The following is a 20,026-nucleotide window of genomic DNA, read 5'->3' as shown; positions in this document are numbered from 1 at the left end:
GAGTTTGATAAGTCCAGCTCTGAATTACAGCAGTATGGCTTACTAAATTTGTAATCTTGGACAAGCTTGCTTTACCTTTTGCAGCCTTAGTTACCTTATCTGTGAAATGGAAATAATAGCAACTGCCTCCCGGTACCAGTTGTTGTAACTCAGTTTATCCATTAACAAAGAATTGGTAATTGAAGTGTAATGTTAGTTTTGTAAGAAACAGAGGTGTGCTGTGTTTTCTCCCTTCGCTGGAGCCTCAAGCCTTCAAGTCTTAATTGAATGGCACATTTTAATCAGCACTGTTCTGAAGCTGGTCAGGTGGCCTTTTTCAGTCCTGAGCACCTGCAGCCAGGTGACCCCTGAGAGGCTTCCAGCATTTCCTCTTTCTGAGCCATTAAACATTCTTTGATGTCCAATTAAGACATTATAAGAGAGGAAAGAATTTGTTCAAGGTTGCAGTAAATTTTTATTTTTTAACCAACTCAGAATTAGTACAACTTGATGTAGTGGTTGAGGATTTTTTTCCCTCAAAACAGAAGGCTTTTGAAAACAAACACATTACTTATTATTGGCTTGCACAAAAGGTACCTTTTCAACTCTTGAAACTAGCTAACAGAATCAAAGATGAGGAAAATGTCAGTTGCAGAAAGGCTCTTGTTAAGGGGGTTAGTGCATATTAATTTACAATTAAAAAGCTTCTTCAGGAGCTGATCTTACCCTGCTGGCAGGCCATGAATATCAGTGCTGCGCAGAGACTGGTGAAGTATGTTATGTTTTCCTAATCAGCGTTGTTGACAGTGGACGGTCAAGTGTTTGTGTGTTTTTGGTTGGTTGCTGGTGAAAGAGCACATGGGTGTGGCGGTACCTTCAGCTGTCAGGGTTCCACTTTCAGCTTTTAGTTTGTTACCTCATGATGCCACAGAACAGGTTTTACCCTCTGTAGTTTTTAACCAGAGAAAATAAATCTGTACGTTCTTGACTGCTGTTATTAGTTTTGCTGGTATCTTCTGCCTGAGCCGTAGTTTTCATCAGATATCTGTGTGTGCAGCAAAGATAGTGCCTCCCTGTTGACCTTTCTCGGTCACCTGGTGTTTTTGTGTAAGATGCTGCCAGAAAGGGGATTAGTCACTACAGTGTACAGGGCGACTTGATGAAAGGTTGATTTTCAAAGCTTTGTTTGAAGTGGCAAATGCTGAGTGTGCTTTTGGGACTTTGTTTTTCAGAGCCAGGGCGAGCGCCTTCTTTCTCGAGAAGCACCCGAGGAGCTGAAGCAGCAGCCTCTGGCCCTTGGGTATTTGGTATCAACTGCCAGAGCTGAGAATCTCCCGCAGTGGTTTTGGTCATCATGTCCCCAGGCTCAGAATCAGTGCCCCCTCTTCCTAAAGGTTGGTTTACTGCCATATTTGAAGTTTTGGGGGATGAGTGACATACTTAAGTTCAATTTTGCTTAGAAATTTTTGTCTTAATCACCATAATCTGATTCTGTTCCCTGTTTCTCTCATATTTACTTATAATCTGAGGATATTCTAATTACAGTTGTAGGTGGAGAGTAGTATTTAGAGAGGAGCCCAAAACTATGTCACAAAGAAATGAATCCCATTACCGCAAGGAGAAGACTTTGTGGGGCCCGAAGGGTACATCTCGGATGGACACGTGGTTCTGTGTAACAGTCTTTCTCCAAGTCGATATCACATTGCTGTCAGTGAGGGTAAGCCTGGGTGGAGAAGAAGATTACTAGCAGTCCTCTTCCTCGCCTGCCACAGGCTGTCGGCGTTCTTCATTGGAGCAGGACAAGAGTCAGCTACGAAGTTCCGTGTTTATGTCTGCTTCTTCCTCTATGTTCCTTGGAGCCTTTTAATCCAAATTAAGGATTAAAAAAAAATTTGTCACTTCAGTTTAGATGGAAGAACCTAGAATGAAATCCATTTCTCACCTCCAGATTGGCAAAAGGGCAAAGGTTTGCCAGTGTACTCTGTTGGCAGGGCTGTGGGGAGAATGTGTTGGTGCCGGTGGGAAAGCCAAGTATGACGACCCCACACATTTTCTTTTTGAGGCAGCAGTCCCACCTCTAGAAATCCGTTCAAAGGACACATGGGCGAAAACAAAAAATGACATTATGTAAAAGATTAGAAACAACTGAAATGTCCAACAGTAAGGGACTGGTTCAGTAAACTGTAGGACATCCTTATAGTGGAGAATTAGTCACCCATAACAAAAAGAGGAATATTTTTATATAATTGTTCTGTGGAGTATAGATTACCATGGAGTAATCAGTAAGATGCACGCGCACACACACACACACATACATACATACATATGTATACACACATCTGTATATAGTTTCAGAAAGAAACAGTGGAAGGTTAAACCAAAAACAGTTCAAGCCATTTTCTTTTCCTAATGACTTTAACATATTATGAAATCAAAGAAGCTATATAAAAAGCCATGTAATCTTTATTTTGAATTAGAGTTATCAGCATGAAGCTAGATTGATTTACTTTTTCCTCTCTCAAAAATTAGTCTACAGATTTTTTTTCTCCGTCTACTGAAAAAGCTTAGCAGCAATTACAGCTTAGTAGCAATAAACACCTCTGTTGCCACAATTGTGGTTCCTCAATACCATTTATCATTCGAAAGGACCAGAGTTCTTTGAAGAAGTAACTGATTTCAGTTCTGAAGTAAGAAGTACTCACAATGAACCTGAGACATCTCACCACACCTAAAAGCAAAGAAGTTACCTAAGGTTATTAGGGTCCTATCAAAGAAGCCAGGAGCCCGCTTGCAGAGGTTTCCATTACCCAGGGATGGGACAATTTGATCACCAAAAAGCGTGATGACAGCAGTAGATTGGAACAAATCCGTGAGTTCATAATTGTGCTGAAAACAAAACAATTATCAGTGACCTTTTGAAGCTGCTAGAGCAGCAGCTCTTTAATCTGAAAATTGAAAAATAAAGAGAGAGGATCAAGCATTTATATTGCCTCTCCTCTACATAGTATATTTCTTAGTTATTTAATAAAGTAAGCTGTGCCGAAACCACTAAGTGGAAAAATGGTGGGGAGCTTCATGGGGGATGGAGAGTGCTGGCACCTGCCGAATCCGGCGATCAGTCCTGTTACTTCCAGTGGGACAGCAGAGGTTAGGTGCCTTTTGATGTGATGCAGTGAGAAGGGCGCAGCAGCAGCCATGGAGTGTTCTCTCGCCGACTACCACCACGGAAAAGAATCAGAACCTGATTGAGCCTCTAGAACTAACTGTTGATTTGTGGGAAATCAGGAAAGAAGACCACCACCACAAGGACACAAGCAGCCATATCCAGTGAGGCCTTCTACGGATTACGACCTGAAGAGGCACGTTAGTCAGTCATCTGCAGTTCATTTGCAAAGCTAGCTTTTTTTTCAACTCTAGGATATGGAGTTATTTGGGATCACACTGGGATTACTGAGCAGATTAAAATCCGTAGACTCACAGAAGCCCTGACTTGTAAGGACTTAGAGAGCATCTGCTCTGGCAGGTGTGGGCCAGCCTTTTTCTGCCCTGTGGTTGCCTGGACCAGGAAGGTAACTATCTTTGTTTTTCGCCAGGCTTCGCTGCACCACCACATTTCTGTAGCACAGACGGACGAACTGCTCCCTGCCAGGAATTCTCAGCGGGTTCCACATCCTCTTGACTCCAAAACCACATCTGATGTTTTAAGGTAGAGTCAGACCTGGTCAACATAGCAGCACAATTTGAAGTTATATTCCTTTACACTTGTTTTCCAAGGTGTCTTAACTGAAGTGTGGCATTCAGGGAAGAGCTGTTACCTTCTGTGCCGTGGAGCACTGTCTGATGGGCTGGTGAGAGCCGCAGCCCCTGATAGAGCGGAGGACAGTGGCACATGCTTTGTGAAGCTGGATGAGTTCCGTGCAGGTGCAGTTGCCCTGCCCCCCGCTTAGAGGAGGCACTTCCCACTGCGGAAAATAGATCGACGTAGGGGCGAGTAGTCTGAAGACAGAGTCTGGATTAAAGCACATGGCTTTGAGAATGTTTCTTCCCCTTCCTGGCATACGTTATGTAAATAAATTAACTAGAACGTGAATTCCATAGTTGTGAAGTGCCTCCCAGAAGTGGCCTAATGCTCTTGCACTTTAACACGCCATGGACATTCTTTATGTACTTGAGAAAATACATAAGCATTTTTTAATGTTTTCTAATGACTCGAGTGATTTGAAAGTTCTAGTTAAGCAAGAAAACCTGGTCAACATGCTTTGGCTTCCAGGGCCTCTAGAGCAACACTGTCCAATAGAAATACAGTGTGAGCCACATAGCTAAGTAAAAGTTTTCTAGTAGCCATGTTAAAATAGTAAAATGAGATCTGTGAAGTTAATTTTAGTAATGAATTTACCAGTTATATCAAAAAGATAAAGTAATATCAAATATATAAAAAGTAATCATTTCAGCAGTAATCAATATAAAAATATTGGGGAGCTATTTTACATGCTTTTTTTTAACACTGAGTCTTTGAAGCCCAGGGCCTGGACAGCATGTCTGAGTTCCCATGTGGCCAGTGGCTGCCGTATTGGACAGTGCAGGTCTAGAAGGAAGAGGGAACAGGAGAAAGGGGACTATAGGAGGGAGCCTGGGGCGAGTGAAGGAGGGACGTTAGGCCTTCTTGCTGCTGCGTCTGGAGGGTTAGGACTTGCAGCCCAGCCCCCCTCTGCCCAGCGTCGGGCTCTGATCTGTGTGTTTCCTCCGGCAGGTTCGTTTTGGAGCAGTACAACGCTCTGTCCTGGCTCACGTGCAATCCGGCCACCCAGGACCGTACCTCCTGCCTTCCCGTCCACTTTGTGGTGCTCACTCAGTTGTACAATGCCATCATGAATATACTTTAATTGGAAAAGCACTTGTTCTCTCTGGCTCAGTTCCTTCTCCCCGCAGCCTCAGCCCAAGGAACCTGCTACACTCTGCAGATAGCCCACATCCTCTCGAGACCACTCTCCACAGTCCTGCACTGTGATTCCTTCTCAGCAGGCACATGTCCTTTCTGCAGTGTTCTTTACCAGAGTGACTCACTGACACTTCTCTCATGGACCTGGAAACTTCCATAAGCAGTGACTTTCAGCCAGTGTCATGGCGTGTGCAGCCCCAAACCACTGGTCCACAGGAAGTTTTTTTTGTTGTTGGTTTTTAAGAGGGAAACAGAAGAGACAGTATCCTTTTGCACAAGAGTCTGTGTTTTCAGTCTCTGTTTAAAAATAAGGGCAGTTTAGCCCTTTGGATGAAATCCTCTAGTTATTGGTGTATGGCCTGTGGGTTATGTGAACTCCATAATCTGGGACTTTTTAAAAATAAGAACCAGCTCAAGTAGACAATTTCATAATGGGGTTTCTGTCTCCCTAGTGCTCCCATCTAGATTGGCGTGAGTGCTTTGGTTGACTTCATACCTGTGTGTAGATACAAAAGGTCTGAGACATCTTCATTTTGTTTATTTATTTTAAGTTGTCTTGTCATATAGTTTTTGTGACTTTCTTTTAATTTTTTTAATTCACAAGGACCAGGTACAGTAGCTGAAACCCAACTCAGATCCACCATAGGATTCTTTGACTACATACCTCTGTCCTAGAAGCCGGAAAAGGAGTGAAAACAAATTGGGGAGATCACGCCTAAAAAGTAATATATTTAAAACCACCCAACAGTGGGTTTTGTTAAGAACAAACTGGGTAAACATTCTGCCATGTTCCTTATTAAAAGTGGCCAGCGTTTCATGAAGGATAACATTTTTATACAGAAGGCAGTCAAGCTCAACCCAGAGCCATGGAGGCAAGTACCTTCATTAGTTTTATATAGTCACAATGGGAATATATTTTCTAGTGAATTCTTATTGAAAGCCAGGTCTCTCCTCTCATTAGATCAAAAGGGACTCATGTACATATCACAGTCGAAAGTGTTTGCTCATAAAATCAGTTATAAATATGGTGAATTTTTTCTGGACCATAGGAATATTATTTCAAAGAAATATTACAACTTAACCATTAAATTAGTACTTGAAGTTGAGCCTTCATGGTGGGACTTTTTTAAAAATGCCTTTTGAAAGCATTAATGGCTAATTGAAGTATCTTATGACCCCTCATTCCAGGCCCAAGAGGATTGTCTTTAAGACTTCGTTTCTAACCCTTATGTTGCTGTGCGTGTCTGTCTGAGGGCAGTGGGCGTGGGCTTGCCTCCTGCGAGCCGCTCTCATCAGGCCGTGAGCCCTAGTCAGCTGTGGAGAGAATCATGCACATTTTAAATCTTCCAAGAGACTTCCATATCCTGGTCGTTAACAAAAAAAGGAAAAATGTAATAACTGATATGATTTTGTAAAAGTATTTTTCTTGAAATAATCTAACGTTTAAAACATTATATTAAAAAAAAGTTGTGTGGTGGGAATTGAAAGCAGAGAAATAACTTGTAAATGGATAATTTTGTTCTCTGTACCACCAATCAAAGGGGGGGTTGACTTTCGCAATGTATAGGTTAAAAAAAATCTGATATATCGAACCATTTGTATCTAATGTGTACAGTGTAAAATTGACTTTAAAAATATTGCAGTGCTATTTTTTCTTAATCAGAAAGGAAAAATTCTCAAGGCCTTTTGAAGAGCATAAGATGATGAAGATTGTAAACTTGTATAAAATTATCTTGGTGAGAAGACAAATTGTAAAGTAGATATTTGTAATCTTTTACCACTTTGGGGTTGCTTTTTTCCCAGAATTCATCAGAACTTTGAATTTTTTTTTAAAATGGGCTGTTTTTAATGCAGGGGCTTTTCTTCCCTAGAAACCCGATTCTAAGCAAAAAAAAGAAAAAAACCACAAAAAACAAAAAACCCCTACAAAAATTTTAAAAAAAGGCAGCAAAGGGTAGTTTTCATCTGGTGTCTCTTATTTAAGTTTTTTAAGTTAAGAAAAGCTGGTGACATATTTATACGTTTTTGTGCAAAAATAAATGAATGGCAATAGATTTTAAAAAATCTTATTATGTACTTCTGTGTGAAAAAGTCTGTATAATATTTCCCTTAAATATGCATTATTTTACTTGTGAGTTTTTTACTGAATTAATCTGAAATGTACAAGCCCTGGATTTGCTACAGAGTGAGAAGTTATTTTATTTTTTTTTTATTTTTAATTTTGGAAATTCTGCAGAAATCAGAACTCTTACCATGGTTTGAACTAAAATGGGGAAATGGGGAGGGGAGAGGGGCGGGATTGTCCAGCATGCTCGTATGTATATTTCAGAACCTTTTTTAAATGTAAAAGCTGTACATTTCTGGGAAGTTCTGAATTTCTTTTGTTTCCTTTTTTCCTTCAGGCATTTTGCAGTGAGCTTCTTTTATATATAGCAAACAATTTGAAAGAATACAAAAATATGTGAAGTTCATTTAAAAAACTACAGTATAGCGCTGGTACAGTACACTAAAAGACTTTGATAAAAAGAAACAATACTAAAGGCCTCCATTTTACATGTCATTCATATATACCTTGTGAATGAGAGCTATATACTTTTACACACTTTTTTAGAGGAATAAATTATTGAATTACTGAAACTTTGAGTGGCTTTTTTCCCCTCCATCCTGCCTTTGTAATAAAAATGGTCCACACCTCTTCAAAAGGTGTATGTTTTGTGGATTGAACAATCCTTGACTAGGAGCCCGGCTCCGCCTTCCAGAGTAAACTGGACGTAGGCTTTTACTGCCCCAATCCCCCATCCCACAGCTGTTCTCAGATGGTGTTCTCACACTCCAGAGGACCAGCGTGTCCTTAGATCAGTTTTTAGAGCCTGAACACACACACACAGCGTTGAACTAGGGATCCTGTCATTTAGTTCCGTTATTAACTGTTGCAGTGGGTCACATCTAACGGTGTCTCCCAGCTGTAAGATTGCGGTCAATCCCAGAACAAATTACAAGTGTGTTTTCCACTTCCTTTCTCTTCACAGTCCCAGCCAGTTTCTTTTTGACGTTCCTTAGAATAAACAGACGTCTCTCTTTGCTGTTTCCCCAATTCACAGGCTAGTGACGGTAGTACGTCATCCAACACACCATATACAAGCAAGGTGCTCATTGACTGTGCGGCACCCACTACGTTGTTCTCCTCTCCTTGGGTCCATCCAGGAGGAAAACCGCATGCTCTTGGGGTAGAATCTCTTGCTAAAATGGTAAACCCCAGGACTTGGCAGAGCTCATAGTCAAAATCTGAGTAACTCGAAAGACCTTGCTTTTACTCTTCCTCCATCTGTTTAGAAATATCCATTGTTCTGAATCTAACAACGTCTGAATCTAGAGATAAAACTATGAAGACTGCTCAGCCTCAGTCATTTCATCTGCAAAGGAGGGATGAGGGCGATGCTGTGAGAAATGCTCTGCAAACCACAAAGCTGTGTCTGTGTTGTCATAGTTGCACTGTTGAAGAAGGCTGAGAAAAGGGAGGCCCCGTGTTGGGTCAGAGATAATGCTGGTCCCTGTCTCATCCAGTGCCCGTTGCCTTAGATACAGGTCACAGCACTGTTTGTAATGCTGCTTGCCGAAAGCGTTATGAAGACTCTCGCCTTTCCCACATCCTGTGCCATCAGGGCAGTCCAGTGGTTCCTGTGTCCCCGTAATCATCAGAATGAGGTGGTGCTTTTACAAGCATCTGTTAGCTTGGATACTCTGCTCATACATTGGGTGGTACTTTATCTGACAATTAGTGACTGTTGCTTTATTTATACTGGGAACTTTGTTCTCATAACCACTACTAGTCTACCAATTCGGCAACAGAAGCTAAGTCTCTGAGGTAGGAAAAATTATTTGTCGAATGCATTTAAACATTTTGCAAACTAGATGTAGATAAATGTGACTTGGCACTTAGGAACCGTCAGCCTCCAGACATTTGCATTGCTCAGATTCTGCTTAACACTAGTTCATTCCCTCCAGCGACGCCGTAGCATAGTTTGATGTTCCTGCAGTTCGGGAATTCATGGGTCCGGGGATCTGTGCCCAACTTGTATCAAAGAGCCAATAAAAATCTTTATAAAAGTGTCATTTATCAATAGGAGTTTCTAAAAGCAGACTTCTCATCAGACTAAATGCCAAAGCACGAGCCACACACTGAAAACAGTCTTTGCTACTTGTCGTTTAGACAACGCTAGCAATTATATAAAGACAGGTTCTTTCGCTTTTGAATTCACTGCACGCTGAAATCCTATCAAGATGTGATTTTAATGTATTACCATGTTATCTTGGTGTTAAATGATTCCCTTGTTTATATTCCCTTGACAAAAGGTCACCTTAACAGTAATTATTCCATGTCATTGACACCTAATGAGACACCATTAGAAAATGCTATTGCGCCAGGTAATTACACGGTTGTAAGGTTTGCCCTGGGCATCTTACTCTGCTTGGAACCAGATTTGCCAGTCGGCCGCCACTTCACTTGAAATTCTCAGGTCAAGTTTAAAAAAGATCTTTTGATACTCACTGCTTCTGGCTAGATCTCCAAAGTAATGGAGCAGGTAAGAAATAGAAGTTGATAAGGAAGAAAGTTTAATCCCCAGGAAGGAGCTTGGCTTGAGTTTTCTCTGTAAGGGTTGTTTCCTCCATGAGCATGAGTTTCCAGCCATGGGAAGATGCAGACAGACACCAGGTCAGGCTCACTTTTTTTTTTAGACAAGCAGGGAAGTGAGAAAAGCACGTTTTGTTTTAATAATCTGCTAAATACTCTGTTCATCTGGACTGGTACTCAGTGCTCTGTTCGTTTATAGGGGTTAAAGCACTCCTGTCCCGGAGTACTTAGATTTACCCAGGACTGTGAGCCGCCCCGCTCGGCCTTTCTCTGGCTGCTGCTGCCTATTTGATGCCTTCGTTGCCTTGCTGGCGGATGGTTCAATCTACCTGGTTCATAAAACCAGACAATAGTCAGGAAAATTGGCCATGCTGGAGCTAAGATTAGACAGCTGACACAAGGAAATGTTTGCCCGTTTGCTGTGGGGGGAAATCTTTAGTTTAACATGTGAGGTGGTAATTGTTTTATTTATCTTGAGCTTGAACTTTTCTCAAGCATTTATTTACAAGTTAGCTCCTCCTCTTTTTAAGTCTCTTGTTTTCTTAGAGGTCCTGATGCTGTTCTTATTAATTATATGCATTATTTACCTAAATAATGTCCTGTCTGCTTCCTTTTAAGTATGTGATTTTTAATTGTAGAGGAGATGTTTGTCTACTTTAATACACATGCCGATTTCTTTTTTCTGTTGATGTTTCTTGTGCCACCGCAAAGCTTCGGAAGTGACCTCCCTTCTCAGGTCTAGGGATCCGGGTCGTGCTTGCTACACAGGATGAACTGAGGGCTCTCAGTCCTTTTCTGTGACACGGGAGAGTTTACACGACAGGACTTTGTGCTGGGCTGACTGTGGCTTGGGCCAAGAGTAGGCCCCAGGGCTGTTTGTTGAACACAGGCTGTCAAAGAGTGGAATGCACCTCAAAAATCAGAAATAGTTCACCGCCACGTGCAGCACATCCTGATGCCTTTTGGGGGAGCATAAGAAATATATTTTACATATGAGAAAATACAGGAATTTCTTTTTATTGTTGTTGATTTAGGTTTTCTATTTCTTCGGTCAATGTTGGTAATTTAGATTTTTACAGGGGAAAAAAATTGAGTTTTTCCAACGTGTTTCTATGCAATTGTTGAGAGTCCTCCCTGAATTTGGAGCCTGTGCTTTATGCTAATGTATGCCCCTTGTCGCTTCTAACAATATTTATGACGTTTTTTTCCTTCTTGATTTATTTTCTAGCAGTGTGCTGTTTTTTAGTTTTGTTTGACTTTTCCAAAGAAACAGCTCATGGATTTAACATATCTACCGTTTTTATCCTCACTTTTGTCTTGCTGTTCCTTCTGGTTTCCTTGAGGGTGTGTTTCCTTTCCCTGAATCTTAGTTGCCTGCTTGGGTAATTTGTTTTCTCTTTTGATGAGACAGGCATTTCTAGACTGGGGCTTCTGGATGTGTGTGGCCCTCCTCAGATTATATGCAAAATTCTTTCTGTGTGTGCATTTTCCTAGGGGCAGCTGTGTGTCAGATTCCCAGAGGTGTCCAACCGTGAAAGGGATGAAAATGACTGATGTGGGACTATGTTCAAGTTGATTGCATCCTCCAAGTTTTGATGTTTAATGTTTTCATTTTTATTTTTAGACTCTTAGTTCCTTATTTCTTTTTCAATCTGCCTTTTTTTAATAAAAGAAAATTCTGCTTGGATTTTAAAGTCTCTCGTAATATAATTTCTTTCACTACAATGTAATCTAGTAATGATTGGTTTTTGCAAACATTCTCTGAAACCTTCAAAACAAGGAATGTCCTATAAGGCAGTGCTGTCCAATAGAAATAATGTGAGCCATAAATGTAATTTTATATTTTTCAGTAGCCACATTAAAAAAGTAAAAGAAACAGGTGAAATTAATTTTACTAATTTATTTAACCCAGTATGTCCAAATTTTATTATATTTCAACATGAATTAATATAAAAATTGTCCATGAGATGTTTAGCATTCTCATTTTTGCAATAAGTCTTTGAAATCTGGTACTTATTTTATGTTTAAGCACGCTAAATTTGGATGCTAAATTTTCAGTGGTTAAAGCGAAATCTAGTTCTACCAAAACGATAAAGTTGAATTTAACAGAAAGAATATTTTACACTACTTCAGTTTTTAAATTTAAATTTTAATTAACTAAAATTTAACAATTGGTCCCTCAGCCACACTCACCACATTTCAAAGCCTGTGATCGCCACAGTGTAGCACTACAGTGTAAGATTTGAAATCGATTGCTCTGTCCTAGTATATTTTCCTTATCTCCTTGCCCTTGTCTGGCCCTCAAGCCTAGATAGTAGGAGTTAAAATTTCCCACTGCAATTTTGGGCTGTCGTGTTTTGTACCGTGTCGTAAGTGCACAAAGGTTTATAACGTATGTCTGTATAATGACCCTTTATTCTGCATAATACTTTTTGCTTTAAATTATCCCCACCCTTTTTTTTTGTTGTTGAGGAAGATTGGCCCTGAGCGAATGTCTGTTGCCTTGCCAGTCTTCCTCTGTTTTTACGTGGGACACCGCCACAACATGACAATGAGTGCTGCTGGGTTGGCACCTGGGATCCAAACCTGTGAGCCCTGGGCTGCCGAAGTGGAGTGTGTGAACTTAACCATGACGCCACCCGGGCTGGCCCTTAAATTATCCTCTGATGCTAATATCACTACCCCTGTTTCCTGTGATTAGAATTCTAGTAGTATATCTTTGACCAACCGTTTGTTTTCCGCCTTTGTCATTTTGTGTTAGGTGCTCTTCATTCAAGTTGTTGCATTTTATTTCCTAATAGAGTAATAATTTCATCTCAATAGGGTAATTTTTACCATTTGTGCTTCCTGTTCTGTGTTACACTTTGGCTTGTCAGCCACTTCTTGTAAATGCACATATTTATTTCCTTTTCCTCTTCAGTTTTGCCTTTTTTATGTATAGACCCTGCTATTTGCTTTTATCTTTTAAAAACGTTTTGGGGCTGGCCCTCTAGCCTAGTGGTTACGTTTGGCACGGTCTGCTTCAGTGGCCCGGCTTCAGTTCCCAGGTGCGGACCTACACCACTCATCGGCAGCCATGCTGTGGCAGCAGCTCACATATAAAGTGGAGGAAGATTAGCACAGATGTTGGCTCAGGGCCAGTCTTCCTCGGTGGGGGCGGGGGGAGTCATTTTGGAAAGAAACTTCCATTTTCAGATTCTATTAGTGATTACCTTAAAACAATCCACAAACCTTCATAATGCTCTTCTTATTCCGTGTGTACCCATTCTAATAAAAAAAGTATCCCCTCTCATCCACAGCCCCAGCCCCACGTGCCCTCTCCTGCCTGAGTGTGTGTGCGCGCACTCTGCTGTCTGCCTTTCCCAGCCCCGGGGGAATCTGGGCAGCATGTTTTTCACCCATCCTCCTCCTTTCCCTTGGACACTGCCCTTCAGCTTTAGATAGCTCCCTTCCTTACAGGCTTCTCTCCCCAGCAAATGTAGAAGCCACTCTTACACGGGGGCATCTTACATTAGGTCCCCTCAGTCCCCATTCCACAGAACCATGACGTATTTGCAGAAGGAATTTGTTGATTCTGTCAACAGATTCTGTGTGCCTCCAAGGTGCCAGGTCCTGTGCTGGGAGAAGCGGGATAAAGAAGCCCCACGCTGGGATCCTCGGGGTCCAGGAGACCGTCCATGGCACGGTGGACCAGCTTACGAGAGCTGCACATTGCGGCCGCTTCCCAGCGCAGCGTGGGCCACGAGCAAACCCGTTCCTTTCCTCAGCTTGGCGTCTTCTAGGCTCTGTCTCCAGTTTCTATCAGCCCACCTCTGTCATAGGGCACAAGTACTTCCCGCGTCCAGCGCTGTCCCACAACCCAGCCATCCATCACTTTAGCCCCATCTTGCTGACGCCTTCGATTCTTCACCTTGATTACTCTTCGTGCCGCTGGGCAAGTCTCAATCCTTGTTCCCCAGAGCTGATTAGCATTTAGATTCCCAGGCTACCCCCAGGTTCTGATCCTGTCAGCTTGGGGGGCAGTGCCCAGGGATCTGCATTAACTGCCCTCCCCTCCCCAGGGCACTCTGATCCAGGAGTCAGTGGACCACACTTGGAGAAATATTTTGTCCAATTCAACTTAACTTCTGCTGAGCCAATGTGGGCAGGCAGGCAGTTAGCAAAGGGTACCTCAGTACATCCGACTGCCATTACTGTGTTAAAACTCGGGATAGCTTTTCTCCTAGGTACTTTTTTTTTTTTTTACCTGAGGAAGATTGGCCCTGAGCTAACATCTATGCCAATCTTCCTCGATTTTCTATGTGGGACGCCACCACAGCATGGCTTGATGAGCAGTGTGTAGGCCCATACCCAGAATCCAAACCTTCAAACCCCAGGCCACTGAAGCTTAGTATGGAAACTCAACCACTATGCCACTGGGCCAGCCCTTCTCCTGTGAACTCTGGCTAGATAATCTCATCCTCTCCTGTGGCACTCAAATCTGTAGCTGTAGAGTCTATGTTTTCAGCTGCCTCTCAGAGGCCTCTGCCTCAAAGTCCCCGTCACTGTAGACATGGCACTCAGTTCCTCTGTTCTTTCTCGTCCTCCTCATCAGTCCTGAAATCTGTGTCATCCTTGACCTCTCTCCCCCTCATCCCCCATGTCCTGTCGCTCACTGATTCTACATTCTCAACGTCGTCCTGTCTCTTTCGGGCCAGGCATTGAGACACCACGTTGAACAGGATGGACCCCCTCCCCGGCCTGACGTGGGCTGTGGTAGTCAGATCTGTAGGGGAGAAAAAGCACGGGCTACAACGTGGTGTGAGAACCACTATGGTGGGCACTCGCGAGGTGCTGCCACATCTGGAAAACACTCTCTGGGGAAGTGAGCTTTTAAAGGAGGTCTGCAGAACCAGTGGGAGGCAGCTGTCGGAGGTACAGAGGGAGCTGTGTCCCAGGGGTGGGTGCAGCGTGTGGGCAAGACTCAAGGCTAGGGAACCGACCGCAAGGGGACAAGGAGGCAGTGGTGAAGGATGGAGCCTCACGTGTGAGCATGCGCCAGATTCCAAGGTGGTGATCAAGCCAGGCTCAAGAATTAAGACTGCGGAAAATGGGAACTCACTGAGGAGTCACAAGCAAGTTAAAGGCTTGATCAGGGTGACCTTCTAGAACCATTTTCCTGGCTATGGAAGGAGGGTAGACACGGAGGGAAGGGCGAAGGCGGCCCCCACCCAGTGTAGGCAGTGGGGACACCCACAGGCCGTGGGGAGGGTGAGAGGGTGACAGCTCCAAGGGCTGTCTAAGAATGAGTCACTAGACCTTGTGGGCTGATGAGGTAGGTGAGGGTGTTGGGAGGGGACTCAGAACGACAGAGGTTTCTGGCCTCAGCAGTAAAGGGCAGACGGCAGCGCAACGGCTGTGGTGACCAGGAGGCTACTGGTGAGCCTGCTGAGAGCGAGCTCGGCCGAGGGGCAGGGGGCACACGCGGTGGGGAGGAACGAGGGGGAGAAGCGGGTGGCGAGCGCCGGGCGTGGCGCCGTGAGCAGCCTGGCTGGGTTCGCTCTTTCACTGGGGAGAGCCTCGAGCGTGCTGAACTGCCAGGACAGAGGACAGGTGACAGAGCGAAGGGCCCAAGGGGCAGGGATCCGGCCCTCGGTTGAGAGAGCGCCTCAGCCGACGCTTTGTTTCCTTGTGAAGGAGACCAGAGCCCACGAGCCGGGTGTGGAGGGCAGGAGGTCTCAGACGATCTGGAGTGGCCCTGGTGCACATCAGGGACGAGAGCCGACGAGAACAGCACCAGCGGCTCTGAGACCACGAACTTAGCGTGGTGCCCATCTGCGCGTCAGGCGGCTTTCCTCCCCGGGCCCGGGATGCAGATGGAGAAGGCCGGCCTTGGCCCGTCCCCTCGACACCAGCCTGCGAACACTGGATGGCACATCGAGAGCCAGGCCCCGGATCCAGAGCTGGAAATGCACATGTGGCCTCCCCTGCAGCTCAGAACAGTCTGCCAAGGTCGCCCTCCCTTGGCTGAGCTCGGGAAGATCGCGCCTCTCCAGCGTGAGACAGACGGTGGGCGAGCACCGGGGAAGGTGGCCCCGGGCACCTGGGAAGGCGCAGAGCCCAGCTTCATGCTTCCAGCTCGTGTTAAGCCCCGTCCTTACTAACAGAGCGTCGTTTGCCCTGAACGTTCTGGAGAGACCATTTCGTTAACCAAGAGAGGGAACACAGTGGAACTGCCTACAGCTGCACTCGCTCCTGTTCTCGCCACGTCATCGCAGAGGGGCGTGGATCTGCGATCTGTCCGGGGCCCGAGTGATTCGTGCACGAATCCACTTACCCCAGGCAGACACATCGATGTCATCCTGTCATCCTGGATAACCGTTTCTCCATCGCCAAATCCTGCTGATGCCAACTCTCAAGTCCCCCTGCAATCCATCACCTTACGTCTCCCCGGGATCTCCAAGCAGCCTCCCTGCCCACCTTGCACCCCACGCCCGCCCCTCTCAGTCCATCCCCGACTGTTCAGTGGTCTCGGGGAAGTCCAGCCTGCTCAGCAGGGAACACCGGGCTCATCATGGTCTGGTCTTGGTCAACCTTCACCGGCTCCTGTCCCAAGCCACTGCGTGGAGCTCCTTTCCCATCCCAGGCCTGGCGTGGCAGGCTGGGCTGACCCAACACGCACTGCGTGCTTGCCCTCACACTACTGCGGAAGGGCCCTCGGTTTACTTACATCTCCCCAACTTGGCCTTGAAGGTAGAGGGGTAGGGTGGTGTCTAAACCTGGCACAGAGCAACCGTTTTGGATTCTTGGTGATGAACGAGTGAAAATAGTCCAACCCACTGAGGCCCAGAGAGGGAAGTGGGGTGTCCAGGGCAGCAGAGCAGGGGCGGGAATAGAATCGACCCCCTGCCCTTGACTTGCACTAAGGCTTGAGTTCGTCGGGGAATAAATGGGACAGGGAGCTCCTCTCAAAGGGTCACACCGGAAAGCAAACCTCGGAAACACTGAAGTCTTGTTTTTCTGCCTCTACTTCGTAGGACAAAACTCCACCTTGCAGTGTGGCTGACATCTAGAACATTCTCTCTGCTTGAGGCTCTTCTCAGCCCGGTCTTGGTGCAGACGAAGCCTTGGCTTCCTGGGCTCCCATCTCTGGGGTCCGTCCCACACTGCGCTGGCTTCCCGGTCCCTCCCAGACTCCAGAGGGGCTGGCGTTTCCCCCATCGGCACGGACCACGCTGTGCCACCAGCTGACGGTTCCCCCACGGACCCTGCCTCTCCGGCACGTGCGAGACATTCGAAGAGTAAGCCGAGTCATGAGCCATGGCGAGACGAGTCTCTCCTGGCCATTTTTCTAGAACCTTCTAAACTTGAAAGAGAAGTTCCCTCTTTGGATCAACCAATCCCTGTTTGACCCAAGTTCCCTGTAACATTTCAGGAACATGGGGTTTTGAGCTCAAATCTGCCACCAACATCCTGAATTCAAATCTTGGCTGCACCGTGGCTCACTCTGCCTGCTTTTTCACCCGTAAGATACAGATGCTAATTGCACATCCCTTCGCCTGGTGTGAAGGCTGAGTGGACTGACACCTGCGTGGGACGGTACCGTGTGGGGCATGCAGCAGGCACTCAGTGAATGCCAGTTCTTGTTTTTCCAGGAGTCACAAAAGGACTGACTTCATCCCTCCCCGTGTTTGGCAAATAGGCATTTCCAACATGGATGAAGTGGAATTCTTGATTTCTCTCCTAAACCTGTGTGCCCCTCCACCACTCTCTCTTCCAGATGCTCAGTGCAAGCCCCAAACCTCGGGGTGGGTCTGGACTGGTGTTTTTTTTTCTCACCCTCCACATCCGATCTGTTGCAATCTTGTGAGCCCCACCTTCAAAATGACCCCAGAGTCTGAGTTCTTACCACCCCTCCTGCCCTCGCTGTCATGGAAGCCCAGAACTCTCACCTGGACCCACCGGAGCTGCCTTCTCATCCCGCAGACCTCTGTGCGGTTCCTTCTCCATCCTCCATCCACAGTGGTCTCTCAAAGAATGAGCCGCACCCTGTTGCTCCTGGGCTCAGAACCCTCCTCAGCACCCCACCATCCTGGGAATAAAGTCCAACTTGCAAGAGTCCACATCAGCCCCCGACACGCTCCCTCGCCCCATCCCAGCTGCACTGGTCTTCCTGCCAGCCCTGGAGTTTGCCAAACGCACTCTCACCACCGGACCTTTGCATGTCCTGTTCCTCCCACCAGAAATTCTCATTATTCCTCCTCCTGGAGGCCGGGGCTCACCTGTCACTTGCCCGGCAAGGCCTGGTTACACACACTGTTTGAAAAGCACAGCCCCCTCCCTGCTTCTCGTCCACAGCACTTAGTGTGATGGAACAGATGGTGCTGCCTACTGACTGACTTTCTTTCTCTTCCCTCCTGGAAGGTAAGCACGGGCGGGATGCAGGGACTTGCTCTCCTCTGCATTCCCAGCGCCTGGCACATAGCGGGCTCTCAAGCAATATCTGTGGAACTGATGACTGAGTTTGTGGGGCTGACCGTCATTCATTCGGGTCCCAACTGCACAGTCATCTCCACGGAGAGCTCGCCCCTGACCCACGCTTCGCTCTTCCTTCTTTGTTTTGAAGCCCCTATCACTCCAAACAGATGCACCTCTTTGGCTTGTCTGTGTGTCCTCTCTCCTACTAGGACATAAGTCCCATGAAGGCAGGGACGGTGTCCCCAACTTAGAGACCAGTGTCTTCCGTCTATGGAAGAAGGCCCACAAATATTTTATAATTTTTAATCTTGAAATAATTTTAGACTCGCTGAAAAGTTGCAAAAGTAATGTGCAGGTTCCTGCATCCCGTCCACCCGCTTCCCCGCAGGTTGACATCTGGCGTCATCGTGGTACAGGTGTGGGAACAGGACATTGACGCTGGGGCCTTACTCCCAACGAACGCCAGGCTTGGTTCCGAGCGCGCGCCTTCGCCTCGTGGCCTTTCCCGGCTCCGGCGTCCAGGCCCGGACCCCACGTTGCACGCCTTCCTCGGTCTCCTGCGTCCCCTCGGGTCTGTGATCGTTTCTCTCTTTCCTGGTCGTTGCATGACTTTCGAAGTGTGCTGGTTCGTTATTGCGGAGAACGTCCTTCCGTCTGGCCCGTCTGACGTCTTCTCGTGGTGAAGTCGAGATGATGCGTTTCGGGGCAAGTGAGGTACCCTTCTCCGTGCATCACGTCAGGGGCACCCGATGTCCCTCTGTCGTGCTACAGGCGACCTTAACCCTGCTCGCGTGGTTGAGACGGTGTCTCCTGGCTTTCCCTGCCGTCCGGTTGTTATTCCCCCGCAGGTGTTGTGGATGGAGTACATTCTGCGGGAGGACGGCGGCGGCGCGGACGGATCTGGGTTATGTCTCAGGTCGTCCACCAGGGGGCGCCCTTCACCACGAATCTGTCTGGGCCACAGTCAGGGCTGGGCGGCCGGGGCTGGTCTGCGCCCGCGGCCCGGGGACGGACTCCAGGCGGGGCGTCAGGCCAGGGGTGGGGGTGGCTTCAAGGGCAGTGTGGCTCTTACCTGGCAGATTCACAGTCGCGAGCAAAGAGGCTGCCAGGGGCACAGGGCGTGTGTGTGTGTGTGTGTGTGTGTGTGTGTGTGTGAACAGGGCTGGAGGGCATGGTGTGTGTCTGTGTGTGAAGAGGGCTGGGGGCGTGGTGTGTGTGTGTGTGTGAACAGGGCTGGGGGGCATGGCGTGTGTGTGTGTGTGTGTGTGTGTGTGGGAACAGGGCTGGGGCCATGGTGTGTGTGTGTGTGTGTGGTCGCTGCTGTCACTGTCATACCTGGGCAGCTGTAGAAATTAAGAAGCCAAAGCAAATGTCCGTCCTGTGGTCCCTCCGAGTGGCCTCGAGGCCCAGGTAGGAAGGGACCCAAGCTGAACCAGCTCCTGCAGCCACAGACATTTCGGTAGGGCCCAGACCCTGGGGCAGTGGGGACATCACTCCTGTTGAATTCAGCTTCAATCCAGCAGAATGTTTACAAACCAGGGCGTGAGAGAACTTTCTGGGCTGAGGGAAAAGTTTCGATTTTGATTGGGGTGATGTTATATTTGGCAAAGTCCAGAGGACTTTACACTTAAAGTGGGTGCTTTTTAAAAATTTTTGATTGTGTAAAAAACATCCAACATAAAACATACCTTCACAGCCCTTTGAACTGTCCTGTCCAGTAGTGTGAGGATATTTACATTTTTGTGCAACTCATCTCAACTCGTTCGTCCTGCCAGACTGAAACACTGTCCCATTTATCACCAGCTCCCCCCACCGCCAGCCCCCCGCAGCCCCCATTCTGCTTCCTGTCCCTGTGAATTTGACAACTCTGGGTTCCTCATAGAAGTGGAATCATGCAGGGTTTGTCCTTTGGTGCAGCATGGTGTCCTCAAGTTTCGTCCACACTGTAGCCTGGGGCAGAATTACCTTCCTTTTTAAGACCGCGTGATAGTTGGTTGTTTGGCTGGGCCGCATTTTGT

General features: G+C 46.5%; 1 protein-coding gene across 2 annotated transcripts in view; it reads left to right on the top strand.

Annotated features, from left to right (window-relative positions):
- The window catches only part of MED13L (mediator complex subunit 13L), a 282,014-nt gene extending 274,459 nt beyond the window's left edge, over positions 1 to 7,555 (top strand). For both annotated transcript variants that reach the window (XM_046640123.1, XM_046640122.1), the window contains exons 29-31: positions 1,212 to 1,373; positions 3,573 to 3,685; positions 4,730 to 7,555. In XM_046640123.1, coding sequence (XP_046496079.1) covers positions 1,212 to 1,373; positions 3,573 to 3,685; positions 4,730 to 4,862 — 408 coding nt within the window. In that variant the 3' untranslated portion in view covers positions 4,863 to 7,555. The remainder of the gene's footprint in view (positions 1 to 1,211; positions 1,374 to 3,572; positions 3,686 to 4,729) is intronic.
- The last annotated feature ends 12,471 nt before the right edge of the window (positions 7,556 to 20,026 follow it).

Source organism: Equus quagga, chromosome 15 (assembly GCF_021613505.1).
Source record: "Equus quagga isolate Etosha38 chromosome 15, UCLA_HA_Equagga_1.0, whole genome shotgun sequence".
Classification (NCBI taxonomy): domain Eukaryota; kingdom Metazoa; phylum Chordata; class Mammalia; order Perissodactyla; family Equidae; genus Equus; species Equus quagga.
The sequence above is the reverse complement of the archived record's forward strand: the minus strand, read 5'-3'. Positions and strand labels throughout refer to the sequence as shown.